Source organism: Muscardinus avellanarius (genome assembly GCF_963383645.1).
Source record: "Muscardinus avellanarius genome assembly, chromosome: 14".
Lineage (NCBI taxonomy): Eukaryota > Metazoa > Chordata > Mammalia > Rodentia > Gliridae > Muscardinus > Muscardinus avellanarius.
In genome coordinates, this window is record NC_137800.1 from 36,283,247 (window position 1) to 36,301,870 (window position 18,624).

General features: G+C 37.2%; 1 protein-coding gene across 4 annotated transcripts in view; it reads left to right on the plus strand.

Moving 5' to 3' along the window:
• SNX25 (sorting nexin 25) overlaps positions 1-17,561 on the plus strand; it is a gene marked incomplete at its 3' end in the record, with an annotated part of 120,461 nt that extends 102,900 nt beyond the window's left edge. For 2 of the 4 annotated variants that reach the window (XM_080710058.1, XM_080710059.1), the window contains exons 13-19: positions 1,317-1,430; positions 5,833-5,997; positions 8,534-8,651; positions 12,601-12,667; positions 15,375-15,556; positions 16,633-16,733; positions 17,481-17,561. In XM_080710058.1, coding sequence (XP_080566184.1) covers positions 1,317-1,430; positions 5,833-5,997; positions 8,534-8,651; positions 12,601-12,667; positions 15,375-15,556; positions 16,633-16,733; positions 17,481-17,561 — 828 coding nt within the window. The remainder of the gene's footprint in view (positions 1-1,316; positions 1,431-5,832; positions 5,998-8,533; positions 8,652-12,600; positions 12,668-15,374; positions 15,557-16,632; positions 16,734-17,480) is intronic. The other 2 variants (XM_080710060.1, XM_080710061.1) reach the window with 2 other exon arrangements.
• Positions 17,562-18,624: the final 1,063 nt, after the last annotated feature.

Here is an 18,624-nt window from a genome sequence, read left to right on the forward strand (position 1 = left end):
CAGTGAGACCCTTTTTCAAAATAAAGCATAAAAAATAGGGCAGGGGGTGTAGCTTGGAGGTCAAATGCCCCTGGTTTCATTCTCAGACCAGCAAAAAAATACAAGAATAAATTCTTCCCACAGTTATTGGGTGTAAATGATGCTACAGAAAAATGCAGTATTTGCCTCTGACAAATAATTGTGAAACCAGTATTTAGTATTAGTAGAATTGCTGAAAAAAAGTGGAAGGAGAAAAAGAATTTTGAAATAAAATGTACTTAGAAAATGAAAAATAATTATACCGATGCATTAGAAGAAACACCATACAAAATTCCATGTGCCCCTGGCCGTCCCATCAGCCTAGCTCTTGGCCAGTGTTATCATTTGCATCTGTGGACTGCTGCCTGGGCTCTTACTCTTGTTGTTTTCTATTGTAAGAGTTTTCCTATTGTGAGAACCTTTCCTGTTGACACTGTCACAGGAAGCACCTTTTCAGGCCCCACTCAATTTTAACCTTCACTGCCAACTCCCTCTGCCTTTGTGATATATCTAAAAATTTATAGAGCTATTATAAGGATGAAATAATTCATGCCACATTTGTCTGATTGAATGTAGGGCAACCTATTGTTATTATTTATTAGCATATTTTATTATCATTCATGTATTTACATTCTATAGTTTGCTGCAGAGGTACAGTAATATAAACCTCAACCAAGTTTCTCTCCTTTCTCTCCTTTCTCCCCTTTTCTTTGGTATCTTTTTACAAAGATGTTAGAAATACAATTACTTTTTTTTTTTTTTTGCAGGGGGCATTGAAACCCAGGGCATTCTACGTCTGAGCTGCACCCCCAGCACTATTTTTTTTTCTTCATTTTGAAACAGGGTCTTACTAAGTTGCAAAGGTCCTCACTAAGTAGCTGAGACCATCTGTGAACTGTGATCCTCCAGTCTCCGCCTCTCAAATGCTGGGATTACAAGTGTGCGCCACCACGCCCGACTTAAAAATACAACTTCTAATAGAAATCTTCTGAAAGCCACATTTTCATACATACTGTAATTCACTACTGTGCACATTACAACAAATGCACTTTGTCAGCCTCGCTTCACGATTTCTTAACGTTCTACGTATTTGTAGGTCTGGAGATGAGCTTTACCTTTTTTACATCAAATGTTCTATTCCTCCAGATACTTTGAGACGGAATAACGGATAGATTTTCAAAGATTTAGATATCAGAAGAACAAATATAAGAAGAAGATATTCAGTTTGTTTTAATTCTAAATTGTTTAAAGATTAAAATTAATTTCAAAACACTAACATTTAATTTTTTTCTCAACAGTGTGTCCCTTCTTTAAAAAAAGTCCAGTTGCCTTCTCTTAGCAAGCTGCCTTTTAAATCTATAGATCACAAATTTATGGAGAAATCAAAGAATCAATTAAATAAGTTTTTACAGGTAAGCAAGTGAAAGTTCTGGATATGAAAGAAAAAATTTAATTAACTATTGGAGTTAATTAATCATGCTGTGAACTTACTATTTTGCTTCTTGTTTTTACAAGCTATACCAAAATTGGTCTCAGTATCTCCAGCTTTTTTCCTTTCACTTTATCCCCACCAAAGTTGTAACTACTTGATTTTTAACAACATAGTCATGATTTTTGGAACTTTGTGTATGTAGACATACACAGTACAGATTACTGTGTATCTGTCTTTCATCTAACATGTTGATGAGATTCATTTGAGTGAAATTTTAGTTGTAGATCATTTTCATTACTCTGCAAGTTTTTCTTTGTGTCAGTGCACCAGTGTATTTATTCTGTTATCTGAGCATTTGGCTAGTTTCCATTTGAGACTCTTACAGTGTTTCTGTAAACATCTAATGCTTTTTCTTTGGAGAATATATGTTGAGTAATACCTAAGTATTGGGATTGTTCCGTTTTCCATGTGGTTGTAGAAGATAGTACAATCTCATTAGCAGTGTATATGGATTCTCATTGCTTCACATCCTCACCAACACTTATTTTTTCTTTTTCTTTTAGCCATTCTGGAGGTTCTTATTGTAGTTTTATCTTATATTTTGAAGAGTTAAAATCTATGGCTTCATGCATGTTAAATAAATTGTCTTCCATTGAGCTATACCCTCAACTTCTTATTATATGATGACCAGTGAAGTTGTGTACCATTCTGTGTTTCTTGGGCATTTGTACAGCTTCTTTGTGTGAAGTATCTTGAATTTGCACCTTCTTTTCTATTTTGTTGCCTCTCTTTTCCATATTGCCTTGTAGGAGCAAATGCTTCTCCATATTGCTTTCTTATGTGACTTGGATATGAGTTCCTTGTCAGATCAGGTGTGCGACAAATATCTTCTCATTTCTATAGATTCTTTTCACCCTCATTTTGTGTGTGTATGCATTTTTTTTCAATACTGAAGGTGGAACCCAGGGGCAGTCTACCTCCAAGCTACACCCCCATGCCCTATTTTTTATTCTTTATTTTGAAACAGATTCTCACTGCAAAGGGCCTCACTAAGTAGCTGAGGCTGTCCACGAACCCAGATACTCCTGTCTCAGCCTCCCAATTGCTTGGATTACAAGCGTGCACCACCACGCCTTGCTTTTATATGATTTTTTTTTTTTTTTTGGTGGTACTGGGGATGTAAGCCTTCTACCTCCAGGCTACACTCCCAGACCTATGTTTTATATTTTATTTGGAAACAGGGTCTCTTAAGCCAGCAAGGGGCTTTGAACCAGCGCGATCCTCCTGTCTCCGCCTCCCAAGCGCAGGGATTACAAGTGTGCACCACCATGCCCAGCCATTGTATATGCTTTTTTTTTTCTTTTTTTGGTTTTGTTTTTGTGGTATTGGGGTTCCTGGAAGCCCTTCTACCTCCAGGCTACACTCCCAGACCTATTTTATACTTTTTTAATTTTTGGAAAGAGGATCTCTTAAGCCAGCGTGGCTGGCTTTGAACCAGTGCAATCCTCCTATCTCCACCTCCCAAGCATGGGGATTACAAGCGTGTGTCACCATGCCCGGCTGTATATGCATTTCTAATTGACACATATAATCATGGATTTTATAAAGCATAGTGTGATATTTCAACACATGTGTATGTGTATAATAATAATTATATCAGAGCAGTTGGCATATCTGTCACCTAAAACATCTGTCATTTCTTTGTGTTAGGAACATTTGAAGTTCTCTCTACTAGCTGTTTTGAAATACACAATTTATATTTGTCAGTTATCCTGCTGTGCTACAGAACATTAGAAGTTATTTCACCTATCCAACAAAACTCCTGTACTTGTTAACTATCCTCTCTCTATCCTGTCCTTTGTACCCTTTCCCAGGATCTGTTAACTAGTATTTTACTCAGTATTTCTTTGAGATCAACGTTTTGAAATTCCGCAAAGTGAAAACATGCAATATTTGTCCTTGTGCCTAGTTTATTTTACTTAACATGAGCCCTCTAGGCTCATCCTTATTGTTGCAAATAACAGAATGTCATGTCTTTTTTTTTTAACATGGCTAAGGTATTCCTTTGTCTTTAGACACCATATTTTCTATATATGTTCATCTGCTGAAGGGTGTGTAGGTTGCTTTTATATCTTGGCTGTTGTGAGTAGTGCTGCAATATATATAAATGTGCAGATAACTCTTTTGACATACTGATTTCTCTTCTTTGGATAATTACCCAGTAGAGGGATTGCTGGATCATATGGTAGTTTTATTTCTAATTTCTCAAGAACCTCTATACTGGTTTCCATAATGGCCATACTAATTTACATTCCCACCAATAGTGTATAAGAGTCCCCCTGACTGTATATTTAGCAGCATTTGTCATTTTTTTTTGTCTTTTTGATCATAGCCATTGCAGTTGAGGTCTGATGTATCTCATCATAGTTTTGATTGCATTTCCCTGATGATTAGTGCTGTTGAAAATTTTTTATGCTTGACCCCTTTTTATTCATCACTTGACCACTTGTATATTTTCTTTTGAGAAATATCCATTCAGATTATTTGCTCATTTTTCGATTATTGTTTTTGTTTTACTGATTTTGAGTTGCTTGAGTTCCTTATGTATTCTAGATACTAATCCCTTGCTGGGTAAATAATTTACTTGTTTTGAAGGCTGCTTCTTATTTCTATTGATTAGTTCCTTAGCTGTGTCAAGCTTTTAGTTTGATGTAATTCCATTTATCAATTTTTGCATTATTGCCTTGCTTTGGGGATTATATTCATAAAAATATTCAAACCAATGTCTCAAACATTTTGCCTGTTTTCTTCTAGTATTGATTATAGTTTTGCCTGTGGACCAGTTGGCTTTGTTGAGTTCTCACAGGTTCTCACTCCAGGTGGCATTATAGGGTTTGTCAGGTCTGTTGCCATCTGAACTAATAGGATGTCAACCTCATGGAAGAACCCTCTGAGACTAGAACTTAGCCTCTGCTCCCACCCAGTTTCTATTATCAGAAGCATGGTTGGCTCCCCAGTGTTGTATCTCCCCCAAGGGAGTACCTTATAAGTGAATGATAGTTTCCATTGGCTTATTCACTCCTGAATTCTGTATTTTATAATAATAGATATATTCTTGTCATCACATTGATAATTTTACCAACTTATCATAGCACTTTCCTATATATTAAAAAACTTCATTTATTTTCTGCTCTTTTCTCCCCTTGGCCAAATAAGTTCATACAGAACTCTAGATAATTTCCAGTTTAAGGACCATAAAACCAGTTATATAAATATGTAAACAAGCACTGTTTGAAAGATGGTGGGACACAGTGAGACTGTTGCTTGGCAGGCAGGTCCACCATGTGATGACTCAAAAGTTGTTCTTTAGCAGATGTACAAACTCTGAACGTAGCCATGAAAGGTTGTTTAGTGATATCCATATATGATTTGCAAATATTCAAGTTACTCAACTAGATAAAGGTTATCTTTCAAAGGTCCCTGAGATCTATGAGTTGTGTGCAAAATAACAAATTTTTGTAGCACCAAGAAGTACAAAGTAGAGTAAGTTCCACTGTCTTCACAGTATTTCCCAGAAGCAGAGTTTTTTTCCCTTAGATTATTTTATTTTTAGCATAAATATATTTATTTTAATTGGTGCATCATAGTCATGCATCTTAATGGGGTACAAGATAGTAGAGGTGTATGTGCACACATCACTCATTTAGCCCTTCCCCAATTCCTACCCCATTTCCTCTCCTCTCCCTCCTTCTCATGTTTGGCTTACTGATTGATTTTGATATGTTTATGAAAGTATGTTATGTACATTAAAGAGTTTCCTTCTTTCCCATCCCATCACCCTCAGGTTGCCTTATTTGCTCATGTATGGTTTTTTCTTTCTCACCTAGAGTTCCTTCTATGACCCTTTTTCTCCCTAGCTTCCAAATATTAGGGAGAGGATCTGAGTTTTTACTTTTTATGACTGACTAATCTCACTTAGCATAATGTTCTCCAGTTCCACTCATTTCCCCACAAATGATGTAATTTTGTTCTTTATGGCTGAGTAAATTTCCATTGTGTACATATTCCATAGTTTTATAATCCATTCATCTGCTGATGGACCTCTTGGCTGATTCCACAGTTTGGCAATAGTGAATTGCAGAAACAGAGGTTTTAGGGACTACCAACACTTACCCTCAACAGGACCATTAGCTATTAAGATGACTGAGAATTGGTCTCATGTAACTTATTTCAGAGAGAAAGGAAAGTGGGTTTTTACTTCAGAATGATGAAAGTAAACCTGTGACAATGGTCAGTCTGAGCTCATTTGCCTGTCTCATGGTAGCTGCCAGCAGCACAGCTCATTTCCTGTGTAGGAGTAATTAATACACTTTCCTCCACAGAAACTGCTTTCAGATGAAAAACTGTGTCAGAGCGAAGCACTTTATGCCTTTTTGAGCCCTTCTCCTGACTACCTCAAGGTTATTGATGTGCAGGGGAAAAAAAACTCCTTTTCATTATCCTCATTTTTGGAAAAGCTTCCTCGCGACTTCTTCTCCCATCAGGAGGTGAGTGGTCCAAAGGCGATACCACTTCTGTAGCCTGTTTAAGTGGATATCTTTTGAGCTGTTTGAAGAAACAGATAATTACTGAATGTATATTACTAATGGGGGATAAGCAAATATGTTCATTTTCAGTTATTATTGTTATATTTGGGGGCATCTTTTTTCCTCCCTATAAGTCACTGGAAGAGTTAAGATGAAAAACAAGGTAGGAAAGTGAGCTGTGTATGAGAAGCTCTGGAGGAGCCAGGCCTGGGGATGGGGGTAGAGTGAGGGCCATCGTGGAGGAGTTGGGCAAATACTGCAGGTGCAGAAAGGGCAGGAGTGTCTGTGGATGATGAGATCAGTGGACTAGACTGGAGGGTTTCCCGGGTGCTCTAGTGGAAGATAAGGCAAAGGTTCAAGCCTGGCAAGGGAATTTGAACTTACCCGCAGGAAGGGGAAAATCATGGAATATTTTGAAGCAAGAAGAACCAGGAAGCAATATGTATGAGTGAAGGAATGAATAGAAAGAGACTACAATTTTCAGTCTTTAATTCTGGATCCAGGTTATTGACTCATGTTCAGACCATTGGGGCCTCTCGTGTGGCTCTCTAGTGAACTGCATACAACCATCTCTGAAATTTGGCTTCCTCTTATTCCATTGCCAGATGCCATCACCCCTTCACCAGCCTTGGCATAATGTATTTGTACAGAAGGACTGGCCATGAAAAGGAGCATGCCACTTTACTGCATTCTGAGCCAGGGAGAACCCTGTGCGTCCCATAGAGCATACCCACACCTCAGCTTAGGTCTCTAAGCCACCTCCTTCCCAACTCTTTTTTTCATGTCTGTCTAAACTTGGCAGCTAGTCTCTGTCATCTTCATTTTATGCTGGAACCCCTGGGATTTACGTATGGCTCAGTCATTCTACAAAGCCTTCTGTAAAGATGCCAGTAGCTTTCTCTCTGTGCTTACCTTCCTCAACCCCTTTGAAGATTGGATGGTGTTAGTCTTCTGTAAAGCTGTGGTTTTGGGGAGATCATCTGCTCTAGGAACTTTCCTCTGCTCACCTGATGCCAACCAAAGTCATTAGCTCTCTGCTTGGTCCCATGACTTCAGCATTTTCCTTGGTGTGGACATTGCAGTGACTTTCTCAGCTCTTCCCACTGCCCAATGTGTGGACCTCCACAACAGCACTTTATCCTGCCTTGCAAAAACAGCTAGCTGGGTATGGTGGTACATCCTTGTAATCCTAGAACTTGGGAGGCTAACACAGGAAAATCACAAGTTTGTAGCCAGCCTCTGAAACTTAGTGAGACCCTGTTTGAAAATAAATAAAATAGAGCTGTGTGAGCCGTGCATGGTGGTGTACACTGGTAATCTCAGAATTTGGGAGGCTGAGACAGTAGGATCACAGGTTTGCAGCCAGCCTCAGCTACTTAGTAAGGTCCTTCGCAACTCAGTGAGGCGCTGTTTCAAAATAAAGAATAAAAAATACGGTGCGTCCCATAGAGCATACCCACACCTCAGCTTAGGTCTCTAAGCCACCTTCTTCCCAACTCTTTTATTCATGTCTGTCTAAACTTGGCAGCTAGTCTCTGTCATCTTCATTTTATGCTGGAACCCCTTTTTTATTTTATGCATGGTGGCACACGCTTGTAATCCCTGCACTTGGGAGGCAGAGACAGGAGGATCGTGCAGGTTTGAAGCCAGCCTCGCTGGCTTAAGAGATCCTATTTCCAAATAAAAATATAAAATAGGTCTGGGAGTGTAGCCTGGAGGTAGAAGGGTTTCCAGGAACCCCAGTACCACTAAAAACAAAAATATGGGCTGAGGGTATAGCTCAGAGGTATGATGCCCCTGGGTTTCATTAGAAAGAAAGAAAGAAAGAAAGAAAGAAAGAAAGAAAGAAAGAAAGAAAGAAAGAAAGCGAGCGAGCGAGCGAGCTGGGTGTATAGCTCAGAGGTAGAATGCCCCTGGGTTCAATCTCCAGTGCCACCAAAATAAAAGGAAAAGAAAAAAGAAAAAAGAGCTGCTTCTGTATGTGCCATTCTCCCCAGATTGCCTTTGGCCACTAAAAGTGTGGATCCACATCATGCTTGTTTGCACTCTCTTGGAGCTTATAAGAAGTTTTGAACTGAGCTTGCTGGCATGCAGATCAGAAAAGAGACCAGTAGAAATACAGAAGAAAATCTTGAAGCAGAACTTTAAAATGCATATATATTTCTAAAAAGCAGTAAAATCACTTCAGCTCAAGCCTTTTAAAATTCAAACTATTTTATTTTTGGAAAATTTATTGTCTGCTTATTTACTAATTATTAATACAGACAGATAGTGGTTGTTTTAAAATTATCTTATTTTAAACCTTGAATGTGGCTTTAGAATCAAGCTTTTCCCAAAGAATAGATGGGTTTTTGTCCTCCATAATGAAATTAGATAGATATCTGCCTAAAAGGTGAAGGCTTATATAAGACTAAAATGTGAGCAGATAGTTAGCAATTTACACTTGCAGTTTTCTTGAATAAGTGATCTGCTTGCTGTGGCCTTGCTGTGCCCCCAGGAGGATGCCGAGGAGGACAGTGACCTTTCCGATTATGGGGATGACGTGGATGGGAGGAAAGATGCCTTGGCTGAACCGTGCTTCATGTTGATTGGGGAGATTTTTGAACTTCGAGGAAGTAAGCCTCTTTGTTATTATTTATTAGTATTTGCTACTTAAATGGGACTCATTTAATGTCTCTTTATCCCTAAAATGTGTCAATATGTATTTATGTTTTCATATTAGTTCATTTAACAGATGTTTTTGAGGGTCAGCCAAATCCTATGCTAGATATTAATAATACAGCTTTAAGGTAACATCTTCAGTATGCATGGAACTTTGGGTCCTAATCAACTACACATTATATTCTGAATACAGAAAGAATGCTTTGAATATCTTTTTATGTGATGTGGCATAGCTTCATTGTCTTGTTATCAAAATTTTTTATACGGAAAATTACTTCGTATGGCAGAGAAAAAATTCTACAGTTATGGGTGCAGTTGAGATGCTAAGACAGCATTGTGGACAGGGACACAGGAAGGCTCTTTTCAACATCCTTTTTTCCTCTAGATTATAGTTCTCAGCAGAGGAAGGAGGGAATGATTCTGTGATATCTAAAGATATTTTTGGCTGTCACAGCTGAGGGTGAGGAAGTACTCTCCTGGCATCTGGTGGGTAGGGCTGGGGATGCTGCTAAATATCCTACAGTGCACAGGTCAGCACCCACAGCAGTTGTCCTGCCCGCAGTAGCAGTAATGCCTGAGAAACCTTACCCTAACACAGAAGGAGTTGTATTTAGAAGAAACAATGGCTCTGTTTACTCAGATTAGTATCTTTTCACTTGGGTCAAAAGTAGTAGGTTAAACATTGGTCCTGTTTGGGAAATGGGGGCTGTGCATTTTTTAATTTATGTATTCTTTGGCATATCGTTTAAAATTATCAGCATATAAAAAAGTACTATTATAAACTTGAACATATCTCATGTATCTTTTAATCCTTAGCATAAATATGCCTGGCCCATAATAGATGATCAATAAAATGCCCAGATGAATGCACTGATTAGTCAATAGGCAAGAAAATACTAAGTACCAGGATTATCATTGAACTTTTTCTTCTCCTTAGCCAAAGCTAAGACTTTGGGTGCATGTGTTTTAGATCTCTGTAGGGAATCAAAAATGTAGAGATTCTGCCATCATTGGATTTTTACTAAAAAAGATGGATCCAAAAATGTAACTCACATTAAGCGGTAGATGAAATTTTGTACTGCAGGTAGAGATTTCCACAAGGAGGTTTATTTTAGCATAATTTCATTAACAAAAGTTAAAACTAAGATAATCTTTAGAAGTGGGGAATAAATTAAGAAATATTCATATGATGGAATATCATTCAGATATTAAAATTTCTTTTATATGAAAAATCTACAGTCTTCACATATTTTAGACACTTTTAAGATGTACACTGTTTAATTTGATTCAGTATAGATAGGAAAAAAAATAGTATTCTCCCCTAAATCTTACTTTTCTTCAGTAAAATCTGGCCCATGAAATCTTTTTTTTTTTTTTTCTTTTTTCTTTTTTTTTCTTTTTCTTTTGCAGGATCAGGGGCATCTCCGAGCTACACCCCCTGCTCTATTTTTTATTCTTTATTTTGAAACAAGGTCTCATTAAGTTGCGGAGGGCCTCACTGAGTAGCTGGGGCTATCTGCAAACTGCCATCCTCTGGTCTCAGCCTCCCGAATGCTGGGATTACAAGTGTGCGCCACCATGCCTGGCTAGCCCATGAAATCTTGAATCCTCCCAATTTCCCATCAAGGAGATAAGAATGAAGGTGCACTACTCTAGACTTTGTTGGTGTGTTCTTTTCCATGCATACAAAGAGATTAAGAGATGTGGTAGCAGGGTGCGGTGGTGCACACCTGTAATTCCAGTACTTAAGAGACTAAGACAGGAGGATCACTGGTTCAAGGCCAGCCTCAGCAACTTAGCAGGACCCTGTTTCAAAGTAAAAATAATGAAAAGGGCTAAGAGTATAACGTAGATGTAGAATACTCCTGGGTTCAATCCCTAGTACCACCAAAAAGAGAGGGTGGGAGGTGGGGAGAGAGTTAATAGATGTATCAGAGTCAATGCCTGTCATAGCCAACTCAAATGCTGTCTCTGCTCTGTGCACTTCCTCCATTGAACGCCTGCTCTGAAGCATATTGGGTTTTGCCAGTGACATTTCAGAGGGGAATAAATAGAACATCCTTTATAATGAGATGTGATATATTTGCCATCAGCAAAATCCTTGTGCTGCTGCAGCTGTCTCTGTGGCTCTGAACAAATGAAACTTTGAAAGGAGTTGTGGGGCTAGCTTGTTGTAGGGGTAAGTTGGGACCTGGAGAAGGATAGGAAAAAGGAGACAGGAGAGGGTTTGTAGCTAAATCATCTTGAGTTTCTGCTCTAGTTCAGTATATAAAAAGGAATTAGTAATATGACCTTTTTATAACCACTTAGCCATCAGGCATCCTCCCTGGCATTACATTTGTCCTCATACCTCTGGGTCTGAGCTTGTCTCTTCCTGTCCTAGGAAGGCAGAGTGAAGTTATCATCACTGGCAGGCCTGCTGGCCCAACCTAAATACCAGCCTAAAAATGAACGTGTCCACACACTTGGCTGCATTACAGCAAATTCCATCTAAAAGTTTAAGGCATTTTTTTTTTTTTTTTTTTTTTTTGCGGGTCTGGGGATGGAACCCAGGGGCATTTGACCTCCGAGCTACACCCCCTGCCCTATTTTTTATTCTTTATTTTGAAACTGGTTCTCACTGAGTTGCAGAGGGCCTCACTAAGTAGCTGAGGCTGTCCTCAAACTGTGATCCTCCAGTCTCAGCCTCCCGAATGCTGGGATTACAAGCATGCGCCACCACACCCGGCTTAATTTAAGGCATTTTAAGGCCAGTTCTGACTCTTAAGACTTGACCTTAACACAGAAGATTAATAATAGTATAATTAGACCTTAACACAGAAGATTAATAATAGTATAATTAAACATTTAGATTCATTCAAAAATTAGAAAGGACATTATCCTGTTTTAGTTTACTGCCACAGTTATGTTGATTGTTGATCTTTATTTCCGAGGCTGCCCTCATGCAAAAACGTTTGTGAATTTGCACCTTTTAGGAGGTCTGAGCTTCTGGCTCTGTTATGGCCAAGTCCAAATTTCTCATTTTCTAATGCGTCACTTGCCAAATATTTGGTTTATACTCCAATTTGTGGATTTGACATATTCCCACAGCATTTTTTCTTTTGCCTTCTTTGGTTTATATTCATATTCTATACCTATAAAATGTCTCTCCATGCTAATAATAATAGCTCATATGTCTTCCTCAGAGAGAGTGGGGAGGGAGAGATAGAGAGAGAGAGACAGCGAGGAGAGAGGAAGCACATTTCTCTCTTTTCAGGTTCAGAAGAGGGATGGGTGTCGGCTGCTCTGAGAGGTGGCACAGGAGATTGTAGAATTCACATCTCATTCAGGATCCATACTCTTTACAGTTTACCTTTCTAACCCCCGAAGACATAGAATATATAAAAGTACATGATGTTGTATAAATCACTATTCAAATGGGAACAATTAGACCTGTCATTTTATTAATATTTCATAATATTTGTCAATATTTGACTACAGATGTTTCTCATTCAGAGCCATATGTTAGAAAATTAGGTTCTGCAAGCCAAACAGAAATCTAAAATAGAAATTACACTGTCTGCTAATAGGAAACAGGCATGTTGACAGCAGCCTGTGGACATAAAAAGTATAGTATTATTTCTGATTGCTAGCTCAGCTGTTGTGTAGACATTGAAAGCTGTCTATTGAAAATGTAGGTTTCTTTTCATCAGTTGCTTAGAGAAAAAATGAAAGCTTAGTCAGAAAAGATATTTACTGAGCTGAAGTTTGCAACCTAGATCCAAATTCTACAGAAATCAAAGTCTTTGATGATGTCAGGACTCCTGTTAAATTTAGTAGTAGGATGTTATGCTTCTTACAGCTAAGTAAATGTCATAATTGTGATATCCTGTGATAAAAGTTTTTCTCTGGTTTACGTTCTAGTGTTTAAATGGGTGAGAAGAACATTAATCGCACTTGTTCAGGTCACTTTTGGAAGGACCATCAACAAGTGAGTTGTGTAAAGTTAATATTTTACTCATGCTCTTCTCTTTGCCTGAATAGTCAATTATGGCTGGGAATGGTAACTGCTGATTTAACTGAAACTTTTTCTCTTACTTTTTGTTTTTGATAATGATTCTAAGATTGGATAGGCCCAAGTGATTCAGTCTAAGGCAAACTTCTTAACTTTAGTAATGATAAGCCTTAAAGAAATTCCTCAAGTGGCCTGATTTTTTTTTTTCCGTATTTGAGGCTCACTAAATTCTTTTTCTTGTCAGTTTTTAAAAAAATCATTTCTTCTTTCCTTGTTTCTTCTTTTGATATTGGCTCTTAGTTATAAAATGAGCAGCTGTGGTTTGTGAGTGGTAAATACATTTGGCATTTATTTTCCTGGAGATGGAGAAGCATCTTGTAGCAAAGGTCCAGGCTGTTCATTTCAGTGGGCTTTTCATTAGGTAGACACATGGAGCGCCTGGTACTTTGCTATTTTTACCTGTAGCAGATGATAACACATCATAAAATTAAGCAGTGAGGGCCTTTTGTCTGTAGCAACTACGATCTCATATACTAGAATTGCTTCAAACGCTTTCCTACACATTTTTCCTAAAGACACTCAGACCTGATTTGATAGAAAATACTTAGGTGAGAGTTGCCTAATTTTAAGTTGTAAATTGAAATTTTATTCATTCTTCATGATTAACCCAAAGCAAGAATACAGAAAATGCCATGTTGGCATGATATAGATTTTTCTCAGGGAGAAAAGCAGGTAGGCCAGCATTTCTCAATGAAAGCAGAGTCCCATTAAATTAGCTAATTAAATTATTTTATTTGGTCTAGAATTGCACAGTTCTAAGCAATAAAATTATTTTATATGTAGTTACAAACAGAATTAACATTATAGTTTGATTCATAACAAAGTCTAGACATTCATTCAGTAGTGACTGATTACTGTGTATAAAGTGTTGGGCTTGAAATATCTATTTCAGATAGTATTTCTTTCTTTTTTTTTGTTTTTTGCGGGTCTGGGGATGGAACTAAAGGGCATTCAACCTCCAAGCTACACCCCCTGCCCTTTTTTTTATTCTTTATTTTGAAACCAGGTCTCACTGAGTTGCAGAGGGCCTCACTGAGTAGCTGAGGCTGTCCACGAACCGCGATCCTCTGGTCTCAACCTCCTGAATGCTGGGGTTACAAGCGTGCGCTACCACGCCCGGCTCTCAGATAGTATTTCTGAAGCATAATATTTTCCCTTTAAAAATCTGGTTGGGAAATCAGATTTTTAAAGAACTTTTATTATTATATATGAATTAAGTTTTAAGTTCCAGGTGTTTCAGACAGTGATAGTCTTAAGATGTTCCCCCTTTTATATACTTTTATTGGTGTATTATGATTATAGATCATGAGGTCCAAGTAATACAAACATATATGCAAAAATCACATGATCATCCCAATAAATGCAGAAAAAGCATTTGACAAAATTCAACATGCATTCATATTTAAAACCCTGAAGAAATCAGGAATAGAAAGAACTTACCTCAGCATCATAAAAGAAATATATAAAAACCCAAAACCAACATCATATTGAACAAGGAAAACCTGAAAGTATTTCTTCTAAAATCAGGAATAAGCGGATGCCCACTAACACCACGCCTACTTAATATAGTACTTGAAATTCTAGCCAGAGCAACAAAGCAAAAGAAGGAAATAAAGAAAAAAGAACTGACATTTTGTTTGCAGATGACATTATCCTATACTTAGAAGATACAAAAAACACAACCAGAAGCCTTCTTTTGCTCTTTTCAAACAGAGACTTACTTCTCCCAATCTCTCTACTACTCCTGGGCTCTAATTTTGTTTGTTTGTCTCTAACAGTGGAAGGTCTGTGATGGTTTAAATTTTGGCTGACTAACATAATAGGGTTGTATGAAAAACCCAGGTAACCCTATAGTCAGATATCTGCCCAATTTTTATCCCCATGGGAATTTGAAATTGACCACATAGTACTGTGCCTTTGAAAGGGAGTATCTTTTTTCCTGCCACTGAGCATGTGAGATGCTTCCTCTAGATAAGAGTATTCTGTTCAGCATTATCTGCCATGGCAATCCTAAGAGAAAGATCGTACCCAAGCTTGGCTCTTCAGGGGCTCAGGCATGTTTTTCAGACCATTCTTAACAGTCTTTCAAAGTGGGTTTAAACGCTATGTGAGACTATAATCAAAGTATTTTTAATTGGGCTTATGTTTTCAGCATATAATGCTTCCTGGGTAAATTAATGAATTAAGTACTGCGCACAGTTAGGGTTGTAGGATGTTTCGAACAAATCTGTCAGTCTCTCAGTCATCTAAAAAACGGCACTGCAAAGCAAACATTTAGAGAAGTTGGGGCCAATGAAAATGTGAACTCCTAATCACTGATGTGTGCTTGTATGAATGTATTACTTAAAATCTCACTATGATGTATAATTACAAATGCTCCAATAAAAGTTTAAAAAAGACAAGAAAAAAAAAAAGAATATGTGTACTCCAGGAGTGAATGGTTATCCAGTACTACCATATAAAAAATAACTTTCATTTCCAGAGTTAAAAATCCAATTCCCAGTTTATTAATCAAACATTTAAATTAGGCTGTATCTTAACCTACCTATTGATGAATACCTTTTGAGAATAAAGTATAAAAATTTCTGAAACCTCATCCAAGCAATATTTTTCTTCTTAAAAGACAAATCCGGGACACAGTGAACTGGATTTTCAGTGAGCAAATGTTGGTTTACTACATCAGTATTTTCCGGGATGCTTTTTGGCCAAATGGAAAATTGGCAGCACCAACCACAATCAGAAGCAAAGAGCAAAGTCAGAAAACAAAACAGAGAGCGCAGCAAAAGCTACTCGAAAACATTCCAGGTGAGACCTGGGTTCTTACCCTGAGAGCATAGAGATAAAAAGAAAATATTAGCCTTATTTTTGTTTTTCAGTACTGGGAATGGAACAGAGGGGTATTGTACCTCCTAGCTACACCGCCAGCCCTATTTTTTTTAGTCTTTTTATTTTTTCGAAACAGGGTCTCACTGAGTTGCGAAAGGCCTCACCAAGTAGCTGAGGCTGTCCGCGAAACGCGATCCTCCAGTCTCTGCAGATGCTGGGATTACAAGTGTGTGCCACCACGCCCAGCTAAAATGTTAGCCTTATTAAGATGTTTTTCATTTTTTTTTAGATGTTTTCATATTACCTCATAGGAAACATTATTTATAATGTCTAAAAAATTATAGTACTTTTAAACCGTTTCTTGTCATTTTTAAGGAAATCATACTAAGAATCTTAAGAACTTGTAATGATAAAATAATAAATTTTGTGCTCCAGAGATTGGCTAAAGTATGCTGTAAATTTATAAATATATGTTAAAAATATATGAATTTTAACTGTTCTAGTATTAGCAGTATGTTAAATAAAACTGTCTTATGTTGACTAGTACTAAATAAGTTTTTTAAAATGTTTTAGAGAAATGACCATTCATGTGTCTAATACCTCAGCGCCTTTATTTAATTTTAATTTTTTAAAATTTTTGGCGATACTTGGGTTGGAACCCAGGGGCATTCTACTTCCGAGCTACATCCCCAGCCCTATTTTTTATTCTTTATTTTTGAAACAGGGTCTCACTGAGTTGCAAAGGGCTTCACTAAGTAGCTGAGGCTGTCTGCAAACCAACCACGATCCTCCTTTCTCAGCCTCCTGAATGCAGGGATTACAAGTGTGTGCCACCACGCCCGACAACCTCAGTGCTTTTATTAACTATGTATGTATCATGTAATATCTTTTGCACTCAATATGTATTGAGTGTTTTATCAATAGCAGTGTAGAATAAAAATTTAATTTTTCAAAGCTGGAGAATGTAACTTAGTGGTAGAGCAGTTGCCTAGCATGCACAAGGCCCTGGATTGAGTCACCAGCACTGCAAAAAAAAAAAAAACTTATTTTTTCAGATACACTTCAGAGCCTTGTTGGACAGCAAAATGCCCGCCATGGTATAATAAAAATATTCAAGGCACTTCAAGAAACAAGAGCCAATAAGCATCTGTTATATGTGAGTAAATTAATGCCTGCCAAAGCATTAAGAATTTCTTGGATTTTATATTTCTGTTCATATATTGGGATAGATTTTCATTTCTTATAATCATTCTTACTGTTCCTAACTCTGAACTCATTTTCTCTGATTCAGTTTTGTTTCTATTTGTTCATTTGGTTGAAAAAAAAAAAAAAACAAACAGCTACCCCAGTGGTTGCCACATTCTTATCCTCAAATACTAGCTGACTTTTCTGACATTTTGGGTTGTTTGTTTGTTTGTTTGTTTGTTTGTGGTACTAGAGGTAGAAGAACCTAGGGGCATTCTACCTCCGAGCTCCACCCCCATCCCTATTTTTTAGTCTTTTTTATTTTGAAACAGGGTCTCACTAAGTTGTGGAGGACCTTCAGTAGCTAAAGCTGACGGAAACCTGTGATCCTCCTGTCTCAGCCTCCCAAGTACTGGGACTCCAAGGGTGCGCCACCACTCTGGGCTTCCCGACTTTTGATGCAGCATTTCTGCATGACTATATGGTTGCCTTATTCAGCAAACCAAACTGTTTTCTAGATATCTTTCTGATTATTTAGCACTAGGCTATCAAATAAATGTACTGTATATAGCTTTAATTCTTCTTGTTCAAAGTCACTTCTTTACTGCAAATAATCTCAGAACTAAAATTGGACTTTTGTCTTAGGCATATTTATTTTGAGTAAACCCTTGAATTAGAAGTGCATCTTTCTGCTTTTCCTGTCTTCTGCTTGGTGCAGGTGCTGATGGAACTGCTGCTAGTTGAACTGTGTCCAGAGCTGAGAACTCACTTGGATCAACTTAAAGCTGGTCAAGTTTGAGACTGCACAAATAAACCACCAGAGAAATGTCTGTGTAATAATAGACATGAAACATTTTCCTCTTTTACACAGAGGGCTTAACTGAGAACCATGCTGATTTTTATTGGTTTCCTCCCTCTAGTTTTATGTAAAATAAGCAGAATTGGGGGAATGGAGACTTGATGCCATGGTAGCAACAGAAGTAAAAAAAAAAAAAAAAACCTTCTGTTTATCCATTTTTATTTAAATAATAAAAATACTTTAAAAAGTTCAAAATACTGATTGATATACAAATGTTAATATGTTATAAGAACCTAGGAAAAATTTTAAATATTTATGAAAATTTTTGTTTTAAAGTGAAGAACTATGAATACTGTACAGTTAATTTCCTCACTGGGGATTCAGAACATTCCTGTTATTTCACGTATACTGAAGAACATTGTTGTGCAATGCTTTGTGTAAAGTTATTGTGAAATTTTTATTGTCTTTATTTTTACCAAAGATTTCCCCTAGTTTGAAGCATTTGAAGCAATAAAATATAAAAATTAGTCACAGTGCTCTTTGATGTTTCAGATGCTTCTATCTCAAAAGAAAAGTTGAAATACTGGTTCAGATTTCAGTATTTATTGAGTTCAAATGTTTATTGACTGCCTTTTTTTTTAAAGAAAACACTGTCAATTTAAGTACTTCAATGAAGTATAAAGTTTGTTGCCTTTCTCCAGACACAAAATAAAAAATGTGAAATATATTATTTTTAATGCATGAAGAGAGCCCAAGTAATGCTTAAAATAAGGCATTAGGTAAGATGTGAGCTGAACCTTCAAGAAGTAAGTTAGGTAAATAGAAAGGAGGGAAATTACTTCAGGGAGTGTTAAGGACTTGATTACATCACCAAGTTTTGTGGACTACAAGGAGCATTAGATGAGATTCAGAATACAGATTTTATTTTAGTATTAATATAGTGGTACCATGGAAAAGCCATTCAGATTTCCTGGATTTCATTATCTATTAAGCAATGATAATAAAGTGCCTTTTTCACTCTAATCCCTAGGAATACTGAAGACAAATAATTAAATGGTATTAA